Genomic DNA, 20,751 nt, shown 5'->3' with positions numbered 1-20,751 from the left:
CCATTCATCACAAGGTTTAATGTTTTGAGTGTTCTGAAATGCCTCTCTGCTCACCACAGTTGTAGCAAGTGCTTATTTGGGGCACTATAGACTTCCTGTCAGCTCAAACCAGTCTGAACATTCTCCTCTTATCTCTCCCATTAACAATGTGTTTCAGCGTGCAGACCCTCCTCTTACAGGATGTTTTTTGTTTGTTTGCTTGTTTTTCCACACCATTCTGTATAAACACTAAAGACTGTGTGTGTGTATGTGTGTGTGTGTGTGTGTGAAAATCCCAGAGGATCAGCAGTTTCTGAAATACTCTAACCAACTTATCTGGCACCAACAATTACGCCACAATTAAAGTTGCAAAGCTCACACTTTTTCCCTATTTTGATGTTTGTGAGCATTACCTGAAGCTTGACCTGTATCTTCATGAATTTCAAAAAAAAAAAAAAAAAAAAAAAAATTGCATTACTCTGCTGCCACATGATTGACTGATTAGATAACTGCATGCATATGCAAGTGTCCCTAATAAAGTAGATAGTGAGTGTACGTATATCATTGTAATCAACATACGTTCTATGCTGAAAGAAAAGTCGATTGGACTGTCATTTGGGTGTGGTGTCATGGTGCATTTCACATGCGTGCTGCTTAAAATTCCAGCACCCTGATGTAAGTGTACAGTTGGAGATGATAGCTCATCTTTTGGTATGAATGATTTGTGTTGATCATCCTCCCAACATTCATCAAGATCACTTGTTGACCACAGGGTTGCTGTTGGTGTGATATTTTTGGTTGGTGAGGACTATTTTTCTACCCAGCAGTGACACCAAATTATTTAATAATGCCAGCATTGCTGCTGTGACTAATACATGTACCTCAGTGGAACACCACCATGCCATTAGTCTGGAAAAAAAAAATTCCATGAAAATGTTTTAAACGCGGGCGCACAGTGGTTTAGTGGCCCTGTGTGTGTGGAGTTTGCATGTTCTCCCCGTGTTGCGGGGGTTTCCTCCTGGTACTCCGGATTCCTCCCCCAGTCCAAAGACATGCATGGTAGGCTGATTGGCATGTCCAAAGTGTCCGTAGTGTGTAAATGGGTGTGTGAATGCATATGTGATTGTGCCCTGCGATGGATTGGCACCCTGTCCAGGGTGTACCTCCCTTGTGCCCTCCCTGGGATAGGCTCCAGATTCCCCGTGACCCAGTAGGATAAGTGGTATAGAAGATGGATGGATGGATGTTTTAAATGCAGAATAAAGAGTCACTTAATCACAACAAGAAAGGATCAATCATTTACACCCAGAGAAAAACTGAACTGAAAGAATGAAGCTGAGTGATTCAACAATCGGTGTGTCATTTTAGCTCTTGTCATGCTTTAAGCTTATTTTGAATCCTTTTTCTATGTTGAATCAAAGAAAAAATGCTTTTTAAGTACTCAAAAACTATTTTAACCCATCTCAAGCACCAATGTATTTTTATTTAATTTTTTAGTGGCTGCATTTTGCTCCTAAATGAGTAACAAGTATGAAAGTTAGGAATTCTCATAGAATCATCAAATACAAAATATGGCTAACTTACATCTTTACGAATGTCTTGAGGACATTAGAGATACGCTAATGATTTATTTAATGATTCATTCTAATTTATGTGCATATATTTATTTGTGTTATTTGTGTTGATTATATTTCAAGGTAAGATGTGGGCTGGACAAGTAATGCTCCGATTTTTATTTTTTATGTTTATTAAAGTTGTACATAGGTTGTTGTTGAAAGAAAGACACTTTCCAATGTTTAAAATATCCCTCACCTTTACTTTACATGCACATTTATAAATGTAATACATCACTGGAACACAAACGTCACTATGTAGTCCTTCCGCTTTCCCCGGGTTAAATGTCGTTACCATAGAAACTTTAAAGAGGCGGAAGAAACAAAGTATCAACTAAAGCATGAGTGCAATTTTCCCTCGATAGATAGACAGATTGTCAGGACACTGTACACTTTTGTGTTGTTTTGGGGTGTATTAAATTAGCTGGCGAACACTGTATATCTTGATTGATAGATAGTAAAAAGTAAAATAAAAGTAAAGTTAAAAAACAGTAGCTATTAGGTTAGAAACGCAATAGAAATTAGTGGAACTAGTTAAGCCTACGGATTATTTACTCGACTAGATGACTAGACAAGATGTCCATGTCCATTTCTCCTCTTGCAAACCCAAAAGGAACGAAGAAATTGTGCGAGCTTTGTCAGAAACCAGCTTATCTCCAGTGCACAAAATGCCGAGTCACTTTCTACTGGTGAGTTCGAGCTTAAATATTGAAGGTTCATTAATATTCTGTAACAGCACGGGTAGTTTGTGATGCTTTGCCTACTTTATTACTGTAAAAATATCTATTACTGTAGAAATGCTTGCGTTATAAAACTATAGATCAAAGATTTTGATAGGTTATCGTTATGATCAGAAAACGTCTCCAGAAATTCAAATACGCGAACTATGACTTCATGGAGTGCGAAAGTAAAGTGCGCATGCGCAGATACTCCGTAGAGAGGTGAGAACACCGTTTGTTATTCAAATCACAGGTTTATATTACTGCGTTTGTTCTGCTGCATTATCGTTTCTATAGTAACAGCTTATTCACGTGATGTACACTGTACATAAGGCTAATAAATAACTGATTAAACCCCGTATTTAGCAAATAAAAGCGTATATTCATTGATATGTCGAAGTTTTCTGTAAGTAGCCTAGATATTGGTCAGGTCAGTGAGTTTTCCCCCACGGGAAAGTCTTCAATTTCCGGTTTCTCACTAAAATGAAAAAGAGAGAGGCTGGTAAGGGAACGACTGTTATAGCCTACGACATCTGCTATAGCTGCTGTAACATAAGCGATAATAGGAACTCACTTGTTTCACAGACAACATTAAATGTAACTATAAAGGGTTTAAAAAAAAAAAAAAAAACCACAATGTGGTGTTCATTAACAATTCAGAATTGTGGGGGTTTTGTGCTGTTGGATGCATGGTGGTTTAGTGGTTAGCACATTTACCTCACATCTCCAAAATTGGGGTTTCAGTTCCTGCTGTGGCCCTGTGTGTGTGTGTGTGTGTGTGTAAGTTTTCATGTTCTCCCCGTGCTCCGGGTACTCTGGTTTCCTGGCATGGTATGTTGATTGACACGTCCAAAGTTTCCGTAGTGTGTGGATGTGTGATTGTGCCCTGCGATGGATTGGCACCCTGTTCAAGGTGTCCCCTGCCTTGTGCCCAATGCACCCTGGGATAGGCTCCAGATTTCCCACAACCGTGTAGGATAAGCGTTGTTATTGTTATATGTGTTGTTAAGGATATTGTTGCCATGTTAGCATATCTTCCAGGTGGTAAAATAACAATGAATTTTTGTCAGAGGTTTTCAGTGCAAAGTAGAAGATGTGCGGTGTGTCCCAATCAGCTCTCTAGTTCAGTACTCTGGGCACTGATCAGGGAGTCGGCCATTTTAAGGTTTTTTTGGGATTTTAAGGATTTTGTCTCAATCGCAAAATCCTTCCAGTGCACTGGAACATTTGCTCCCTAAAAAATCCCACAACACACCGTAAAAACCAAGAAGAATCGATACTCAATATGGCTTAGTATGGCTCAGTATGCGTTCTTATGTGATTTATGTCCTTGTGAAGTCGTTCTACGTCATCATCCAGTTCAATTCCAATACTCAAGAAACCAAGTACCGGGGACGCATGAAATTACCCAGATGTGTTCTACGCATGTGATATCGAGGATGAATCGGATGCAGACCTGAGCACACTGAACCCGCTTGAAGTCCCAGAAGTCATTATGGCAAAATAATAGCGGATGATCGAAGCTTGGCCCATACCTGTAGTTTTATCTTTCTAACAACAATAATCTAAACAAATCTGAAATGTGCATCTAAACCGAAGGATTTTAATATATGATTTAGATTGAGATATATATGAGCGTGTAGAAAAGTAAAATTTATCCCTCAGAAGTATTTTAATTAAACTACGCTATCTTCCATCCTGAGGTAACGGTAAACTCGTTGGCATAGTTTTTAGTTAGCGTGAGGTCGCAGTTGCAAACAGAGAGCTTACTACATTAAAACCTGCTTAATTAACTTTTGATTAATCAGTCAGTTAACAGTAAATCTATTAACCAGCTGGAACATATTATCTAGGGAGCACGGAAGAGACGATGGTCCTGTCCCACTATTAGAAATGTGCTGGGACGGTCCATTGTACAACAGGAAGCGCACAGCATATCTCAATTCTCGCAAAGATGCGTTCAGTGTCCTCCTGTCCTTCCGAGTTCGTTCTTTCAAGGTAGCCTGGCAAGACCAGTGTTCACGAGAACACAAGTCTGTTCATAGAAAAGAGAAACAGCCTGTGTTCACTTACTGGAAATGACCTCATGTTTTCTGAAGCCAAATGTAAGCAGCTTGTCATCATTGTTGATCACTTATGTTAGCATTTTTAAAAAAAAACTTTATTTGTCATACGGACTTTTAAGTGATTAATGATTTTTTTAAAAATCCACTAGCTAGCCTACAATCCTGCTTGAAGTACCATGACAGAAACACGTGTGATTAAGCTCAGTGGTTTTCAAAGTGGGGGCTGCGGCCTCAACAATTTGGTGTGAAAAATAAATTCTCACTCTCAGACAACCACACACACACACAATCAATTCCTAATGTAATGTAAACATGTAAGATGTAATTATTAATAATAAAAAAGGGGAATATATTCAGAAGTCTGTATTTTTAATGTGTTTTAAAGACATCTTGCAAAAGGGGAGCCTCAGTCAAATGTTAATGCCATTTGGGGGGCCTTGCCCTGGAAAAGTTTGGGAACCATTGATTAAGCTAACATATTTATATGGCATATAAAACTTACATTTTTGGTGACGTTTTACGTTAGTAGTCATGTAGCCGGAAATTCAGTTATCAGTGTCCCAGTGTGTAGTGAGCTAGTTTTCTTACCAGTGCCCAAACTCATATACACTTATATACTGATTCACGACCTAGGGAGCTGATCGAGACACACCCATAATCAGCATCCTAGGTGAAGTGAAGGACGCTAGGTGGCGGCATATCCATGCGGATTTATTTACCTCTTACAGTCTCAATGCATAGCGTTTCCTTTCCAGACACAGGAAGGTCAATTTAGTTCAAACAGCCGGGGGTGGAATTAAGGGGCGGGAAGCTGCTGAGAGCTGAGTCCTTTTAAATAGGAGGGGGAAAACGGGACTGACATTAAACCCGCAGTATGTGTGCTCGATGTTTCTGTGCATAACGAGTAAAGACAGTATGAGGGGGAGTGGATCAGAGAAAATAATGCGCCAGAACCGTTACTGAAACACCTTTTACATTGGAAAAAAAACCACATGCTTTCTTATACATAGAAAACATTCGATTCACTCTCTGTGTCTGAAACGGTGCCTATAAATACAGGCCATGTGTACTGTGAGTATTTTACATCATTTATGGTACATCATTTCGATAATAAACAGTATAGTGTGTGCAGTGGGTGGCTACAAAATGGCAAATAACGTAATTGGGGTGCCACTGGTTTTGGTCACGTGAGCTGTTGTAAGCCAATCACAGAACACCTTTGACGTCAGTGAGGCTCTTTTGAGTCAACGGTGTGTGCATCATAGAAATAGTTCCTCTGCGGGTCTTTGAATTAAAAAGTCTGGATCCTGTTGTTCTGTTACAATACACTGCAGGCGTAGCATGAGAATATGTCTACAGTTGAGCTCATAAGTTTACATACGCTTTGCAGAATCTGATAAAAAATTAAATAAGACGGATCATAAAAATGTATTGTTGTTTTTTTATGTAGTACTGCACCTGAATACGCTATTCCACATAACAAATGTTTACATATAGTCCACAAGGCACAACAATAACTAAATTTACACAAATGAACCAGTTCAAAAGTTTGCATACACTTAATTCTTAATACTGTGTGTTGTTACCTGAATGATCAACGATTGTTTTTATGTTTTGTGATGGTTGTTCATGAGTCCCTTGTTTGTGCAGTTAAATTGCCCACTGTTCTTCAGAAAAATCCTCCAGATTCTGCACATTCCTTGTTTTTCCAGCATCTTCTGCATATTTTACCCCTTTCTAACAGTGGCTTTTCACACAGAGGACAACCAAGGGACTCATACACAACTATTACAAAAGGTGCAAACATTCACTGATGCGCAAGAAGGCAACATACAACATTAAGAGCCAGGGGGATGTAAAGGTTTGGACAGGATTATCAGTGTAAATTGTTATTATTTTGTTTAAAGGTTTTCTTGTTTTTTGTTTGTTTGTTTGTTTGTTTTTATCATTTTATTTAGTACTGCCCTTCAGAAGCTACAAGATATGTTTCCCAGAAGTCAAAATAATAACAATTTGCAGCGATTATCCATATACAAAATCTTATAAACTAATATTTCTTATGAACAAAATGTATCTGAAGCATGTTCCATTAATAATGTCCTTTTTTAAAGCTCAGCTGAGTGCACCATGACTTCTTGTTTCACTGGGGTATACATATAAGGTGACACCAATTTCCTTAGTCATTCATCAACATGGGGAAGATTACAGAATTTACAAAGGAAATAAGGTGAACATGTGTTTACCTTCATAATTCAGGCACTGGTTATAAAAATGTCCTCATCGGTGCTTAGTTAACTTATAAAAGTAATTGTTTATTAAGAGGTTTAAAACAACCAGAGCTGCAGTGAACCTGCCTGGAAGAAGATGTGAGTGTATTTTACCCAAACACACACTGAGGAGGCAAAGGTTGGAGATTTGCAGAAGATGGCAGAATTTTGTATCACCAAGTCTCTATATCTGCAATTAGATGCAGCAAACTACCTGGAAGGTGTGCTAGAACAAAGAAAAAAACATTTCCTTCGTCGAACCACAAACATAACCACCAGGAGTTTTCTGAAACTTTGACTAGAATTGGTTCTCCTATCCTAACCTCCTATTTATGAGGTGTCTACTTGTCAGTTGCTGTATGCAGTTATAAACACCTGTCTGACCACAAAATATGCAGCTAGATATTATGTAGCCTTTCAGAAACAGTCAGAGAAAGTGCTGGTGGCAGAGAGAAAAAATGTTGTTGTTGTTGTTTTTTGCTTAATACTTTTACTTTCTAGCATTTCTGCAATCCAGTTGTATTTATAATACCACTAAATAAAATAAATAAATAATAATAATTAAAAAAAAAAAAAATGCACTTACACCTCTACTCTGCACTTTGCTTATTCTGGAATTCAATTAATAGATCTTGTATGGTAGCACTTCTTGTATTGTTCTCTGCTTGATATCGCTTTGCTTGTATCTTTCTCATTTGTAAGTTGCTTTGGATAAAAGCGTCTGCTAAGTGAATAAATGTAATGTAATGTAATGTATTTACCTTTTTTGGATCATGTAGCTGTTGTAATGCACCTCCCACAGAAACATTCATCTGGAGCATCTAAGAGTCAAGATTTTTACCTTCATTCATTCATCTGCATTATCTGCTTTATTCTAGGCTATCAGTATATCGTATATTGTTCGGGCACTGGTAAGCACCCCGGCTCGCTACATATTGGATCACTGATAACTGAATTTCTGGTGACGTGAGTATGTACTTACATTGTAAAATGTCATCAAAAATTAAAAACTTAAAAGTTTGTTACAATATTGTTACAAATTTGTTAGCTTAATCACATGCTTTTCTGTCATTATATGTCAAGTAGGATCATAGCCTAGCTAATGATTTTTTTTTATATATATATAAACACTTAAAAGTCGTTAGACTCAAACAAACCGTAAATAGTCAAATAAAGTTAACAACAACAATAACAAGCAACAGTACATACATTTGCAGCCAGAAGTTGGCTGAGTTCGTCCCCCATTTTATTTTAGCTGAGAGGCTTCAGTAAACATGACGTCATTTCCAGTAAGGCAACATAGTGGACATCGATACTCATCAGTGCATTGTGGGATTTTTTTAAGGAGCGAACGTTCCTGTGCACTGTAAGGATTTTGTGATTGAGACAGCCCTTAAAATGGCCGACTCCCTGATCAGCCTCCTGACTACTGAACTAAGGAGCTGATTGAGACACACCCTTAGTCATGGTCATGGTGGAGCCTAGCCCAGAAACACTGGGTAAAAGGTATTCCAGGTGGGATACCAGACCATCACAGGGCAACACACACTGCTCATTCAGATCTACTGTCATGTTTCTGGGAGATGGGAGGAAACCAGAAACCCACACAGACATGAGGAGAATTTGTGAAACTCTGCACAGACCCTGGAACTGTCAAGTGATTGTGCTACCCTCTGCTTCGTCACTGTGCTGCCCAGGATGCTTAGCACAAAATAAATTATTTAGTGATGGGCTCATTTGCAGCCTTCTGCGATATCAGTACTGCAAAGGTCAATATTTTGTTGCCTAACAAGCAATATTATTCTGTGTCTCTCTGCAGTGATGTTGCTCACCAGCAGGCAGATTGGAATAGCATCCATGAGAAAGTGTGTGAGCTGCTGAGCTCTATACGAACCCCTGCACCATTCTCCTGTTTCCAGGCTGACAGAGACATCCATCATATGCAGACTCTGAAAAGATTGGTACACCGTTACAATAGTCTGTGCTCAGATTGCAATTTGTATATACACCAACAGTCTGTCCCCTCAGTATCTCTGTAGTGATTCCCTGCTTCTAACTGCAGAAGGCACATTTTAATCTGGACATGTGTTTGATTGACATTAGGAGCACATAACACAGCTCTCCCATGCTGCAGCTAAGAGCTGGGTGTCAGAAGGGAAGTACAGCGAGGCAGTGCCAGCAGCTCAGCTCTCCCTGCGCTGTGCTATTGACATTTACGGCCGTGATGTTGTTGAACTGGTGCCAGCCTACTTGCTGCTTGCCGAGGCCAGTATAGGTGAGCCAACACACACAAGTCTCATCCTGATCCCACAGAGCACGATTCTGCAGCTGACGCTACTTAATGTGAATTGTGCTTGTTTTTGTCTTATTCCTTATGTAAATTAATCAGGACAAATTACATGGTTGCAGTTTATAACCAGGATACATAGAGCTCTCCAGAACTACAGCCTGTGTCTGATTACTGTCATGGTCTGAGCTGTGTTAGTAATAAGAAGTCTATAAAGTGCCTTGCATAAATATTTACTCATTGAAATTTTACACATTGGAACTGAAGCACTTAATAGTGATTATATATCACAAATCGACACAAAATAGTCGATAATCAAATTTTTAAATTTTGATTATTTTATTAAAATTTTAAAATGTAAAAGTTTTCTTGTGTAATTATTCACTCACATTGCTATGAAACCTCCAAGTTAGTTCTGGTACATCCGGTTGCCATCAGAAGTGGCATAATTAGTTGAATGGAGTGTGTATTTAAAGTTTCACTTGATTGCAATATAAATACATCTGGCCCCAGCGATCATACTTAAGCAAACACCATTGGTCAAAACAATTCCTGTAAAAACTTCAGGAAAGGTATCAATTAGAGTTTGGGTATCAGAAATATCCTAAACTGTACCACCCCATGGGACACTATTAACCCTTGTGCGTCAATTAAAAAAAGTTACACACAGGTCCATAGAGGACAAAAATGTCCATGTCCAAAAATTGTCATTGATTGTCATTGACTTTGATTTTTTACCAGCATCAGTTCTGATCATAATTACCAAGTGTTCATTCATTTTCAGAATATTAACCCTTTAAACATTACATAAGGCAAAAATCTTCCAAACTCATTAACCTTCTTTGACATATATATGGGGTGGGATTTGTGATTTTCAGTTCAATATAATTTCTTTCTTTCAAACTGTTCACACACACATCAAATTTTCAGTACACACACACACACAACTCTGATATCCATACAAACAGAAACACCCACACAATTATCGCTGCATCATTTATTCAGTTTGTCTGCAGCGCTCTATAATACAGCAGAATCAGAAAAAAGGAAAAGCATGTATTTTCCCCAGAGGCTAAACCTGAGAAAATACTACACATTTCAGAAATGAAATGAAAAATTCAATGTGTTGTCAACAAAATAAAAGCCTATTAATACAGAATGCATGATTGTATTCTTAAACATCACAGGGATTAAATATTGTAGTTTGAATGGGTTTCAATGAGGACATTCTTGTCCTTAAGGTCCTGAGTGTAACTATTTTGTGTAGCTAGTTTAAAATAGATTTATGAAAGCAAATGAGGGGGAAATATTAAATATACCAATAAAAATATACACCTTTTGCAAAATCTATGCTGTTTTCATTAACAGACAAAATTTATATATATATATATATATATATATATATATATATATATATATATATATATATATATATATATATATATATATATATATAAATTATGAAAAAGACAAAAATGTCCATAAGGACACACAAGGGCTAAATATGTTTTTAAAAAATGGAAATTATATATAATTCACAACCAACTCTTTGCACCTCTCAAGAAGTTGTTTAGTAAAAGTTAGTCACAGGGTATTAATCAGAGACACAACAAAGAGGCCAAGGGTACCTCAGAACATGATGCTACCACCATCGTGCTTCACAATGGGAATTTTTTTTGATAGCTCCTTGGTCTTCATGGAGTTGTTTGTTTAGTTATTACGTTTTACAAGGTTTGAAGCCTTCCAGGAACAGGTTTATTTATACACATGACACTCAAGTTGCATAGGTAAACAATAGACTGTAATAGACAAGAACTAATTTAGGGATTTCATAGCACTGGGAGTGAATATTTATGCAATCGCAACTTTGTACATTCTATATTTGTAAATAATTTTGCAAACTATATTTGTTTTATGTTGTATTTCATTTGAAGATCTAAAAGGATTTTGTATGAGATATACACAAAAACAGAGGAAATCCTTTTTCACAGCACTGTATATGAACGTGTCTGTGTGTCTGTATTTCCTCAGGTTTAGGTTCTCTGTCTCAGGCTGAAAGCTGTCTCTCACAGGCAGAGTGGATGGTAATGAAGAATCCGGGCTGCAGTCGGACAGTTCTTCATCTGCTCCACAGAACCCTGGGCCACCTGCATTCGGCCAAAGGAGACTACAGCACTGCCCTACTGCACTTCGCCAATGATGTTAGTCTTCACCTGTGTGTCTATGGTATATAGTGGGTTTGTTTGTACATACAAGTGTGTTATGTAAATGAGGAGTTTGCACTGCGTAGAGGTTTGTGCATGCAGGTGTACTATGCGAGTGAGGAGTTTGGTTTGGACAGTGTGGTCACAGCTCGAGGCTATTTCTTGATGGCAAATGTGTTCATGAAACAGGAGAAGACAGATATTACAAACTCACTCTACTCAGAGGTATGTCAACACCATCTGGTAACCATCCATAACATTTTCCCTTTACGCTTCTGCTTATTGTAGTGTGTGTGTGTGTGTGCATGCAGGTTGCCAGTATCTGGCATGCTCACCTGTCTAAGTTGATGGAGTGTTACAGTCAGAAGGAACATGAGGGAGCTCAATACTTTGGTGAGCATGATCTCTCGTCACTCTAATCTCTAAGCTCATCTCAAAATAGCCGATCAGAAGCAAGACAATCACAGAGATCATTAGGTCAATTTCTATTTGTCACTTTCTCTCTCTTATCTGTTTTTACGATTTGAAATGTGCTTCATTTGAACTAAATACATGGAGAATGCTTGTTTTTTCCTTTCATAGTGTCATAATTTTGCAGCTCATGGCACAGTGTTGCAGCAAGTTTCTGTGCATATTCTACCCGTGTCTGTACGGCTTTGTGTTCGTAAGGTCCTGTGATGGACTGTCCTCCCATACCGGGGATAATTCTGCCTGACCCTGACCAGTATAAAATGAATGAATGAATGTATGAATGGAAATAATTTTAGAACTAGTTATATGTGTAGGTTTTATTATGTGAACAGGGTTAATTTAACTATTAAATTTGTTGGTTGTGCAAAAAAAGGAAATGGATATATTGATAAATATTTGCATCTAACAGTCTATGAAGCCAATATAGCAGCTATGAATGTTGCAACAAAATGATCAAATTAAAAACTGACATTTAGCTAAGTAGCAAGCATTGTTTCAAGGCATTCAGAACCAGGATCTACCAATATTGATACAGCAGTATTAATGATGCAGCTCCTTACTATTAAAATGCATTTTATTTGAAATTTCTGTAATACAAATCCAAAATAAAAGTTGCCCCAATGCTCGGCGACTTGCTAAAAGACAGTTTGCGTCCTCTGTACATGCATGAGTCATGCCAGACATCACATACATCCACAGCATAAAATACATCAGATGCATCCATATTTTGGATCAGAAGTCAGCCCTGGTACTAGTAGTGCGTATCTACTCCTAATCTTTCCTGACATTACTTGTATCTTGCCATTACTATAGGGTTATGGCTGAAAGTGTTTACCAATCCCAGCTATGACCTCATTCCAGATGACCACTATTAAATGATTTCATCCAGCATAGCACCTGGTCTCATTTGAACCTCAAAGCGGGGTGAAAATAAGGTGACCAAGACTCTATTTATCACGTTCTGATGCAATAACCCTAAGCAAACCCAGCAATGCAGCACCATACTGATGAATAAGCAAAACCTACCCTGACACAGCTTAATTCTGGATGCAAATATGTGTCCCTTGTGTGTCTTTCCCTGCCCCATCTCTCTCTCTCTCTCTCTCCCGCCCCCCCTTTCTCTCTCTCTCTCTCTCTCTCTCTCTCTCTCTCTCTCTCTCTCTCTCTCTCTCTCTCCCCCCCTTTCTCTCTCTCTCTCTCTCTCTCTCTCCCCCCCCCCCTTTCTCTCTCTCTCTCAGCACAGTTGTTGCGTGGTGCAGTGCCTCCCACAACCAGGCTGTGCTGAGGTCAGTGTGTGTTCCATACGCTCAACCACTCCCACTGCATACCCTGAGCTGCTGATACTGCATAAGCTGATCCTCAATCAATACACACTCAACACACTCTGAACTTGGGTGGATGATGTGCCAAAAATAATAGTACAATACAATATCATGCGACATCATGTTCTCATGATACTCAACATGCATGACAGTTCATTTTTAAAAAGTCCCATTTTAATATAAAAATAGTAATAATAATAATAATAATAATAATAATAATAATAATAATAGTAATATATTTTTTTTTTAAATGAAGTATTAGAAAAAGAACAAAAGGAAAAATGTTTGCGAGCAATCAGGTACCACATGGTCGTCACCCACCCTTACCTGAAAATCGGATAAATTGCAATTTTATATTTTAGTATAAATATTTACAGTGACTCTCCAATTTTCAAAGGGTCACTATAAGCTCCTCACTGATTTCTAATGAGAACAGAACTACCTGACTGTGAGATGATGTTTTACCCCAAAACATGAGAAATACTCTGTTTTATGTTATGGCTGATATTGGCCTGAAATGCTTGAATTACACTGAATCAGGCTTAATGTATTTTGCAGGGTTTTTTTGTCCTGAAAGTATGTGATGATGATGCAAATGACCCAGATCTTGAGTGTGAACAGAGGACACAACTTGTCATCAAGCCTGGTGCTATCACGCCTGCAACATTTTGCATAACGTGGCAACCAAACTTACAGCGAGTCTGCCTGGTTCCCAAGAGGAGATCAGTATCAAGTCTTGGCCAATAGTCCGAGCTCTGATCAATATAATTCTGAAAAAAACGTGGGTTTGCCACTTCTCTAATATACTAGAATGTACTACAATACAGCATATCTGTTCTTCTATTCATGGCCTCTTAAAGCTTTTATGACAATAGTAAGTAATTACAAGAGTTTTGCACTTATGTAACTGCCATTGGCTTTTATTGGTGTTATTTAGAATCATGGCTCATGTGTGTTGATAGAGTACAGAGAGATGACTTACCCTGTGAAACTCCAGAACAGGAAATAGCTCTGTCTTGTGTCACATTGTATTTGCTTGCCTAGCGATCTCATGGTGTTTATATGGCCAAGCATTCATGTTCAGCAAATAGATTCATCATTTCCTTACTAAAATAAAATCACATGTACAGTTCATGTCAAAAGTCTGCACACATCTGTTAAAACTGAAGGTTTTGTGAACATTAAATGATATCAGATATTTTTCCACCTTTAATGTGATATAGCAACCAACACAAATCATCTAAAAAAATGTTTTAAGAAACATTTTAAGAAAAGAGTGTGTACTCCCCTTAGCTAATACTTTGTTAAAGCATATTTTGCTTGAAATAGAGCACTCAGTCTTTTTTGGTAAGAGTCTACCAATTTAGTACATCTTCATTTGGCAATTTTATTCTGCTCTTCTTTGCAAAAAGGTTCCAGAGCTATCAAAGGGGATCTCTTGTACACAGCACTCTTCAAATGGTTCCACAGGTTTTTTTGATCATAGAATTTTTATATCGATACATAGAATTATAACACCACACCCAACAACCCCAACAAAACAATCACAGCCAAAACCAAGAGAAAGGGGGAAACAAAAGACAATAACAAACAAATATTCAAAGAAAAACACACACATTAAAAAAAAGTAAGATGATCAGTGTTCACCGTCTACCTCTCCTCAATCCACCTCCAGGGTGCGTTGAAGTAGTTAATAAATTGTTGCCATTTTCCCAAAAATGAGTCACCCCTGCCTCTGACGTTGTATTTGAATTGATTTTTTCAAGTTTTAAAAAGAACAGGAAGTCTTTAATTAATGAAATTATGGGTGTAAAATTCACCGCCATTAATGCAGAATAGGAACTGGTGACATTAACTCCGAGATATTTGAATTTTGAATCCTCCAAATGAAAAGGTATTTCAGTCTGTTTTATCTTTTGGCCAGATTGGTTTATGGGTAAGCATTCACTCATTTGTAGGTTCAGTTTATACCCTGAAAATTTCCCAAAGTCATTTAATACGCGTATTATCTCTGGAATAGATGCAGTTGGATCTGTAACATAAAGTAGTAAGTCGTCAGCATACAGCGCTAGTTTATGTTCAATTCCTTTGCGAATTATACCCTGAAATACAGGAAGAGTTCTAAGCGTTATCGAGAGAGGCTCAATCGCTATGGCAAAAAGTAAAAAAAGTAATATTCAGATTTAGCATCGTTGGTATATATGGAAGCTTGCGGTTCCACATATAATAAACGGATCCGTGATATCAGTCCATCCCCAAAGCCGAACCTCTTTAACACTATAAAGAGATATTCCCATTCTATCCTATCAAATGCCTTTTCTGCGTCCAAATAGATGACCACTTCAGAGGAGTCGCTGTTTTGTTTTGAATACAAAATACTAAGTAGAGTACGAATAGTAGAAAAGGAATGCCGTCCTTTTATAAATCCGGTTTGCTCCTCTGAAATAATGCTAGGAAGAATCCCCTCTAAACGAGAGGCCAAAAGTTTGGCTAAAATCTTGACATCAACATTGAGGAGGCTAATAGGTCTATACGAATTACATAATGTTGGGTCCTTCCCATCTTTGAGCAATAGTGTTATAGGTGCTTGTCTCAATGTTTGTGGAAACGTACCTAGTTCTAAGGATTCCTTGAATACAGCCAGAAGTAATGGGGCCAATGCAACATGAAATTTCTTATAAAATTCGGAAGGAAACCTGTCCGGGTCAGGTGTGGTTCCACAGGTTTTTGATAGGATTTAGATGTGGGCTTTGACTTGGGCTATTCCAAAACGTTGAACTTTTTCTTCTGAAGCAATTCCATTGTTGGCTTGATTTGTGCTGTGAGTTGTTGTCATGCTGGAAGATGAAATTTCTATTCATTTTCAGATGTTTAAGAAAGGTCTGCAATTTTTTGCCAAATAAATTGGTATTTGGAGCGATCAATTCGTTCCCTCTTGACTAAAGCCCCAGACCCAGTTGCAAAGAAGCAGTCCCATAGCATGTTGCTGTCATCACCCTGCTTCACAGTGGGTGTTCTTTGAGTGATAAGCTTTTTTGTTTTTGTGCCAAACATTTCTTTTAGAATTATGCCCAAAAGTTCTACTTTGGTCTAATTAGATCATAACACATTTTGCCATATGGTTTTAGAGTCATTTACACAGGTTTGTATTTATTTACTTTGAAGAAAAGGTTTCCATCTAGCCACCCTACCCCTATAACATAGACATGTGAAGAATACACAGGATTGTTGTCACATGCAGGGAGTGACCAGTACGTACCAAATTATTCCTGCAGCTCCTGTAATATTTTTGTATTGACACGTTTGTTTTTGTTTTTTTGTCCTTTCATCAATTTCGGTGGGAGGTCCTATTCATGGTAATGTCACTGTAGTGCCCCATTCTCTCCACTTGTTTATGATGGCCTTCATGGTGTTCCATCTAAAGTTTTGGAAATTCTTTTGGATACCTTTTGACCATGATATCCTATATATGCTTTGTAAGCTCTTTGTGGATCATGGCTTCAGCAGTCCTACAAAAAAAAAAAAAAAAAATCCTACAGAAACAGCTCATCTTTATTTGGGGTTCATCAGAATCACTTCATTGATGATCATTTATGATATGTATGATAATTACTTTTGTACACAAGTTTGAAATGTGATACGTTAATTCTGAGCACAGTCACTTGCCCCATTGTGATAGGGTCTGTATACTTATGCTACCAGGTTATTGTACGTTTGTTTTTGTTTTTTTAATTCATCACTTGAATTCTGTTAGATGCTATATCAAATTAAAGGTGGAAAAAGATCTGACATGATTTATCTTGGTCACATCACAAAAAGCTGCCATTTTAACAGGTGTGTAGACTTATAGACACTGTATCACTGTGTGTGTGTGTGTGTGTTTCATCTGACACTTTCACTTATGCAGAAATGTGATGTTTCTATGTATTTAGATGTGGCACAATGTGCAGAGGTGAATCAGATGTTGAGTGTGATGTTGGAGGCTCAGCAGCAGGATGTAAATACACATCCTGCTTACAGCACCACCACGTTTAACTCTCTAGGTCAGAGGGCTTTGCTGTCTCACTCCCTCGCCATCCTCTGGTTCCTCTGCAACGACCACAAGAAGGTAAACTGCTGGCCATTCATTTTTGACTTTACACATGCACACCTCTACTTAGAATAAACAAACACACACCTGTACAATCAGCATATTCATATAAACTCCAATGTAGTCACATGCCCTGTTATTTTCTCTCCAATAAACCATACTCTATATTGACAGGGTAAGCATACAAAAGAGATTATGAATCAACAACTATAAGCATGTTGAAGAGCATTTATAGACAGGTCTGTGATGTGTAGGAGAGTGTGTGTGACACACTCTAGACCTATTGGGCGTTTTCTGCTCATGTTGCTGACTCAGTCATCTCTTACAAATTTACAAGGCTCTACATAGGCTACTCAGGTGCTTGACATTGCACTAATGTAGCTAGCAGGTCTTTTCCTCTGTGCTATCACACCCCTGTCACTGATCCAGAATGAAGCTGTATGACCAGTGTTCAATTGCCAATTCTCCCGGATTACTCCAAAAAGACAATTTATGTTAAAATAAATAAATAAATAATCAATTTATGTATTATTTTTCTTACACTTTCTCACACTGCATGTACCCCTCTGTGCAGCATGTTTTTCAAAAGCATATAACATGAGAATTGCAGTGATAATGAAAAGCCAAAACCTTATCCTAAACTTGAGCAATCAAGCAAATCTCTTTAACCTCATGCACTTTATTTGTTAGCATTTTGTGCAGTAACCCTTCGTGTGATAGCTTTTAGAGGTTCTGAAACACCCCTAGCTTGTATTACTGATTTTGTGAAGAAAAAAAAATCTGTAAAGGTATATTTTTTTCCTTCCCTTTGTAAATTAATTAATTTATTTTTCAGATCAAATTATGCAGTTTTTTTTTGTTTTTTTTTTACACTGGTTGAATCACTTGTTCAGTGCTATGTCCCTGAGTAACTGTCTTAAGCTTAGATATATTTAAGTGGCCTCTTTCCCTTGGTAGTCCTGTATCTTATCTTGTACACCATTACTATATCCAGCTCATTTGGCGTCATAATCCTCTGCTCTACCTCACTGAACTCACTGACATACCTCTTTGTCCCAGACTTCTGTGTCTGGAGCTGTTCTTAAGTACAAACTAAACGTTTCCTGACTTCATGCCCCAACATAACCTCTACATAAGGAAATACATGTTGCAGTATTAATGAAAGCATCTCCATAATACACAGCAAGGAAAACATCCCAAATCCACCCAGTTCAAAAAGTCCGTTTGTTTAATACAGTAGCTGTATCTAATGTTTTGTGAATGAACTTGCCTGGGCTAGTGTAGGGATTAGCAACAATTGATGAAGCTATTGGCCACTTCCTGTAGAGGTGTGCATGGATGGGGCTGTTTTTTATATTGCACTGTAGACGCCTGTGATATTTTCTAATAAACTGAGATTTCCCATAGTATAAAGCAAGTCATTTAAACCTGAGCGACCGTTACAACAATAAAGCAGACACTGAAGATGAATGAATGCATTTAGGAAAACGTGGGCGCCATCCAATATGCTCCCATGTGGCCTTTCTTGAACTTTTAACAATGCACATTGTCAAAAAGCAGCTTTACAGAAATATATAAAGTCAGGATATCTTTTTTAAAAAAATGTATCGCTAATGAGCAAGCCAGAGTTGCAAGGAAAAACTCACTAAGACAACATGAGGAAGAAACCTTGAGAAGAACCAGAATCAGAAGGGAACCCATCCTCATCTGGGTGACACCGGATAATGCAGTTATAAATAATTCCCTTTTATAACTGTGTTACGTGGTCAAATAGTGCAATTGTGTAACCAGGAAATTCATCATAGTTTTCACATGAAGTCTATTTAATATCTGATCACCCAGACGAGAGTAAATTCTGTTTACTTGTATTTGTATAGCGCTTTTAACAATAGACATTGCCACAAAACAGCTTCACAGACATCTGGATATAGAATTGTATTTGGATCACTGATGAGCAAACCAGAGGCAACAGTGACAAGGAGAACCTCTTAGACGACATGAGGAATAAACCATGAGAGGAACCAGACTCTTCTGGGAGACAGGATAATGTGATTATAAATCATTATAGTATACAGGTTTACTAGAGTAAAGTCAAACAGTATCAAGTGTGCTAAAACTATGTTCAATGAGTACATTGTGATTAAGAGTCATAGGATGAGAACAGGAAAACCTTTTTGACTACAGCAGCAGTTCTTAAAGCTTCCATGAGGGTTTTTTTTTTGTTGTTGTTGGGCCCCATGGGATCCCAATCCTGATGTACACTTCTAAGGTCAGGTGTGCTGATAATTCAAATGCAATACAAATTTTAGGTCTCTTAATCTCAGTCAAATCATAAGCCAATATGACCACCTTAGAAATTGCACCCTGCGATGGGTCGGCACGCCGTTCAGGGTGTCCCCTGCTTTGTGCCCCCAATTCCCTGGGATACAAGGACACCCTGTAACCCCCTGCGACCGTGTAGGATAAGCAGTATGAAAAATGGATGGATGTCTTACATTTCCAGTATTAACATTTGTGTGTGTTTGCTTACAGGCACTGGAGTTTGGCAGGAAGGCAGCAGAGTTTAGCCAGCAGTGTGAACACAACAGTTTGGCAGAGTCCATCCAGGATCTTATACAACAAGCAGAAACACACCTCAACCCAGAACAAACACCCATCATTCACCACTAACTAATACATTCAACACTCATATACTAACACTTAATAATAACCAGTACACTCAACACACACCCCTGACTAATCATAATGCACATAGCCCTCATAGAGCCGACGCTTACTCATAACCTCAATATAAATGTGATGTGCACAGCATTCACACACTGTCCTCAAATATACAAATAACACAATAAAAAATTACTATCATAAACATCTTAATCATGTGTCTGTAGATGTAAAGATCGATTGATTAGTAGCTGATGGTGTATCGGAAGTCAGAATGGCGTTAAAGAAGAGCACAAGCCTCTGATGCATGTTTCATATTCCAGACATTTTTTAAATGTCTTTTTTTATTATTATTATTATTATCGTAATTATTATTATTATTATTATTATTATTATTAGAATATCGTAACATACAACATTGATGTTAGAGTTCTAACACTAATAGGTTCCCTAGTATTATATAACATTGCTGGTTTTTGGCATTCAGGTGGAACGTCTAACTTGAAAAAAAATAATAAAAACAAACAAACAAACAGATGACGAGGCAATGAAATGTGGTTAACATCTGAAATCTGCTCATTTTCCTTTTTTACATCCTGGAAATCAGCAGAACTGAACATTAGCAGCAATTTGACATTATTACGTAGTGAGTAAATGTCTCTTGTTAGTCAACTGGGCAATGGTGTGGTACCAAAATATAGTGCTTGCTTGGGTTTGGCAAATAAATTATTGCACCAAATTCCTCCGTCCTTTTCATGTCACAACATTTCTCTGATCATGTTTACTTAATACTAGATCATCTCTAAAGTCTTGCCACTCCCTTTAATCACATGTATTGGTTTGGAATCAGACAGGTCTTTAAACAAAAACAATAAAAAAAGCTAAAAGGAGCTCTCCTGCTCACGTTATTGGCTCGCATGGCAGACGGAACGAGCGAGTATGTCCGGTTGCTTAATTACCGTTCGGTCCGCTGATGGATGATGAAACACATCACACATGGTACAGCAAATCACAACATGGAGGGAGGGGTGTGTGTGTGTGTGTGTGTGTGTGTGTGTGTGTGTGTGTGTGT

The 20,751-nt window shown here is 38.0% G+C and overlaps 1 protein-coding gene across 2 annotated transcripts; it reads left to right on the top strand.

Annotated features, from left to right (window-relative positions):
- Positions 1–1,884: 1,884 nt before the first annotated feature.
- Positions 1,885–20,534, top strand: zmynd12 (zinc finger, MYND-type containing 12). Of its 2 annotated transcripts, XR_001812765.3 has the most exons (9): positions 1,885–2,281; positions 8,464–8,605; positions 8,748–8,919; positions 10,963–11,132; positions 11,238–11,360; positions 11,447–11,528; positions 12,850–12,892; positions 16,861–17,036; positions 19,551–19,685. XR_001812765.3 is itself a non-coding variant. In XM_017468600.3 (8 exons), the coding sequence occupies exons 1-8, from the start codon at positions 2,169–2,171 to the stop codon at positions 19,686–19,688; spliced, it is 1,116 nt and encodes a 371-aa protein (XP_017324089.1). In that variant the 5' UTR covers positions 1,887–2,168; the 3' UTR covers positions 19,689–20,534. The 2 variants fall into 2 exon arrangements, 1 of the variants encoding a protein (XP_017324089.1); XM_017468600.3 differs by lacking the exon at positions 12,850–12,892 and having other exon boundaries at positions 1,887–2,281; positions 19,551–20,534.
- The last annotated feature ends 217 nt before the right edge of the window (positions 20,535–20,751 follow it).

Source organism: Ictalurus punctatus, chromosome 5 (assembly GCF_001660625.3).
Source record: "Ictalurus punctatus breed USDA103 chromosome 5, Coco_2.0, whole genome shotgun sequence".
Classification (NCBI taxonomy): domain Eukaryota; kingdom Metazoa; phylum Chordata; class Actinopteri; order Siluriformes; family Ictaluridae; genus Ictalurus; species Ictalurus punctatus.
The sequence above is the reverse complement of the archived record's forward strand: the minus strand, read 5'-3'. Positions and strand labels throughout refer to the sequence as shown.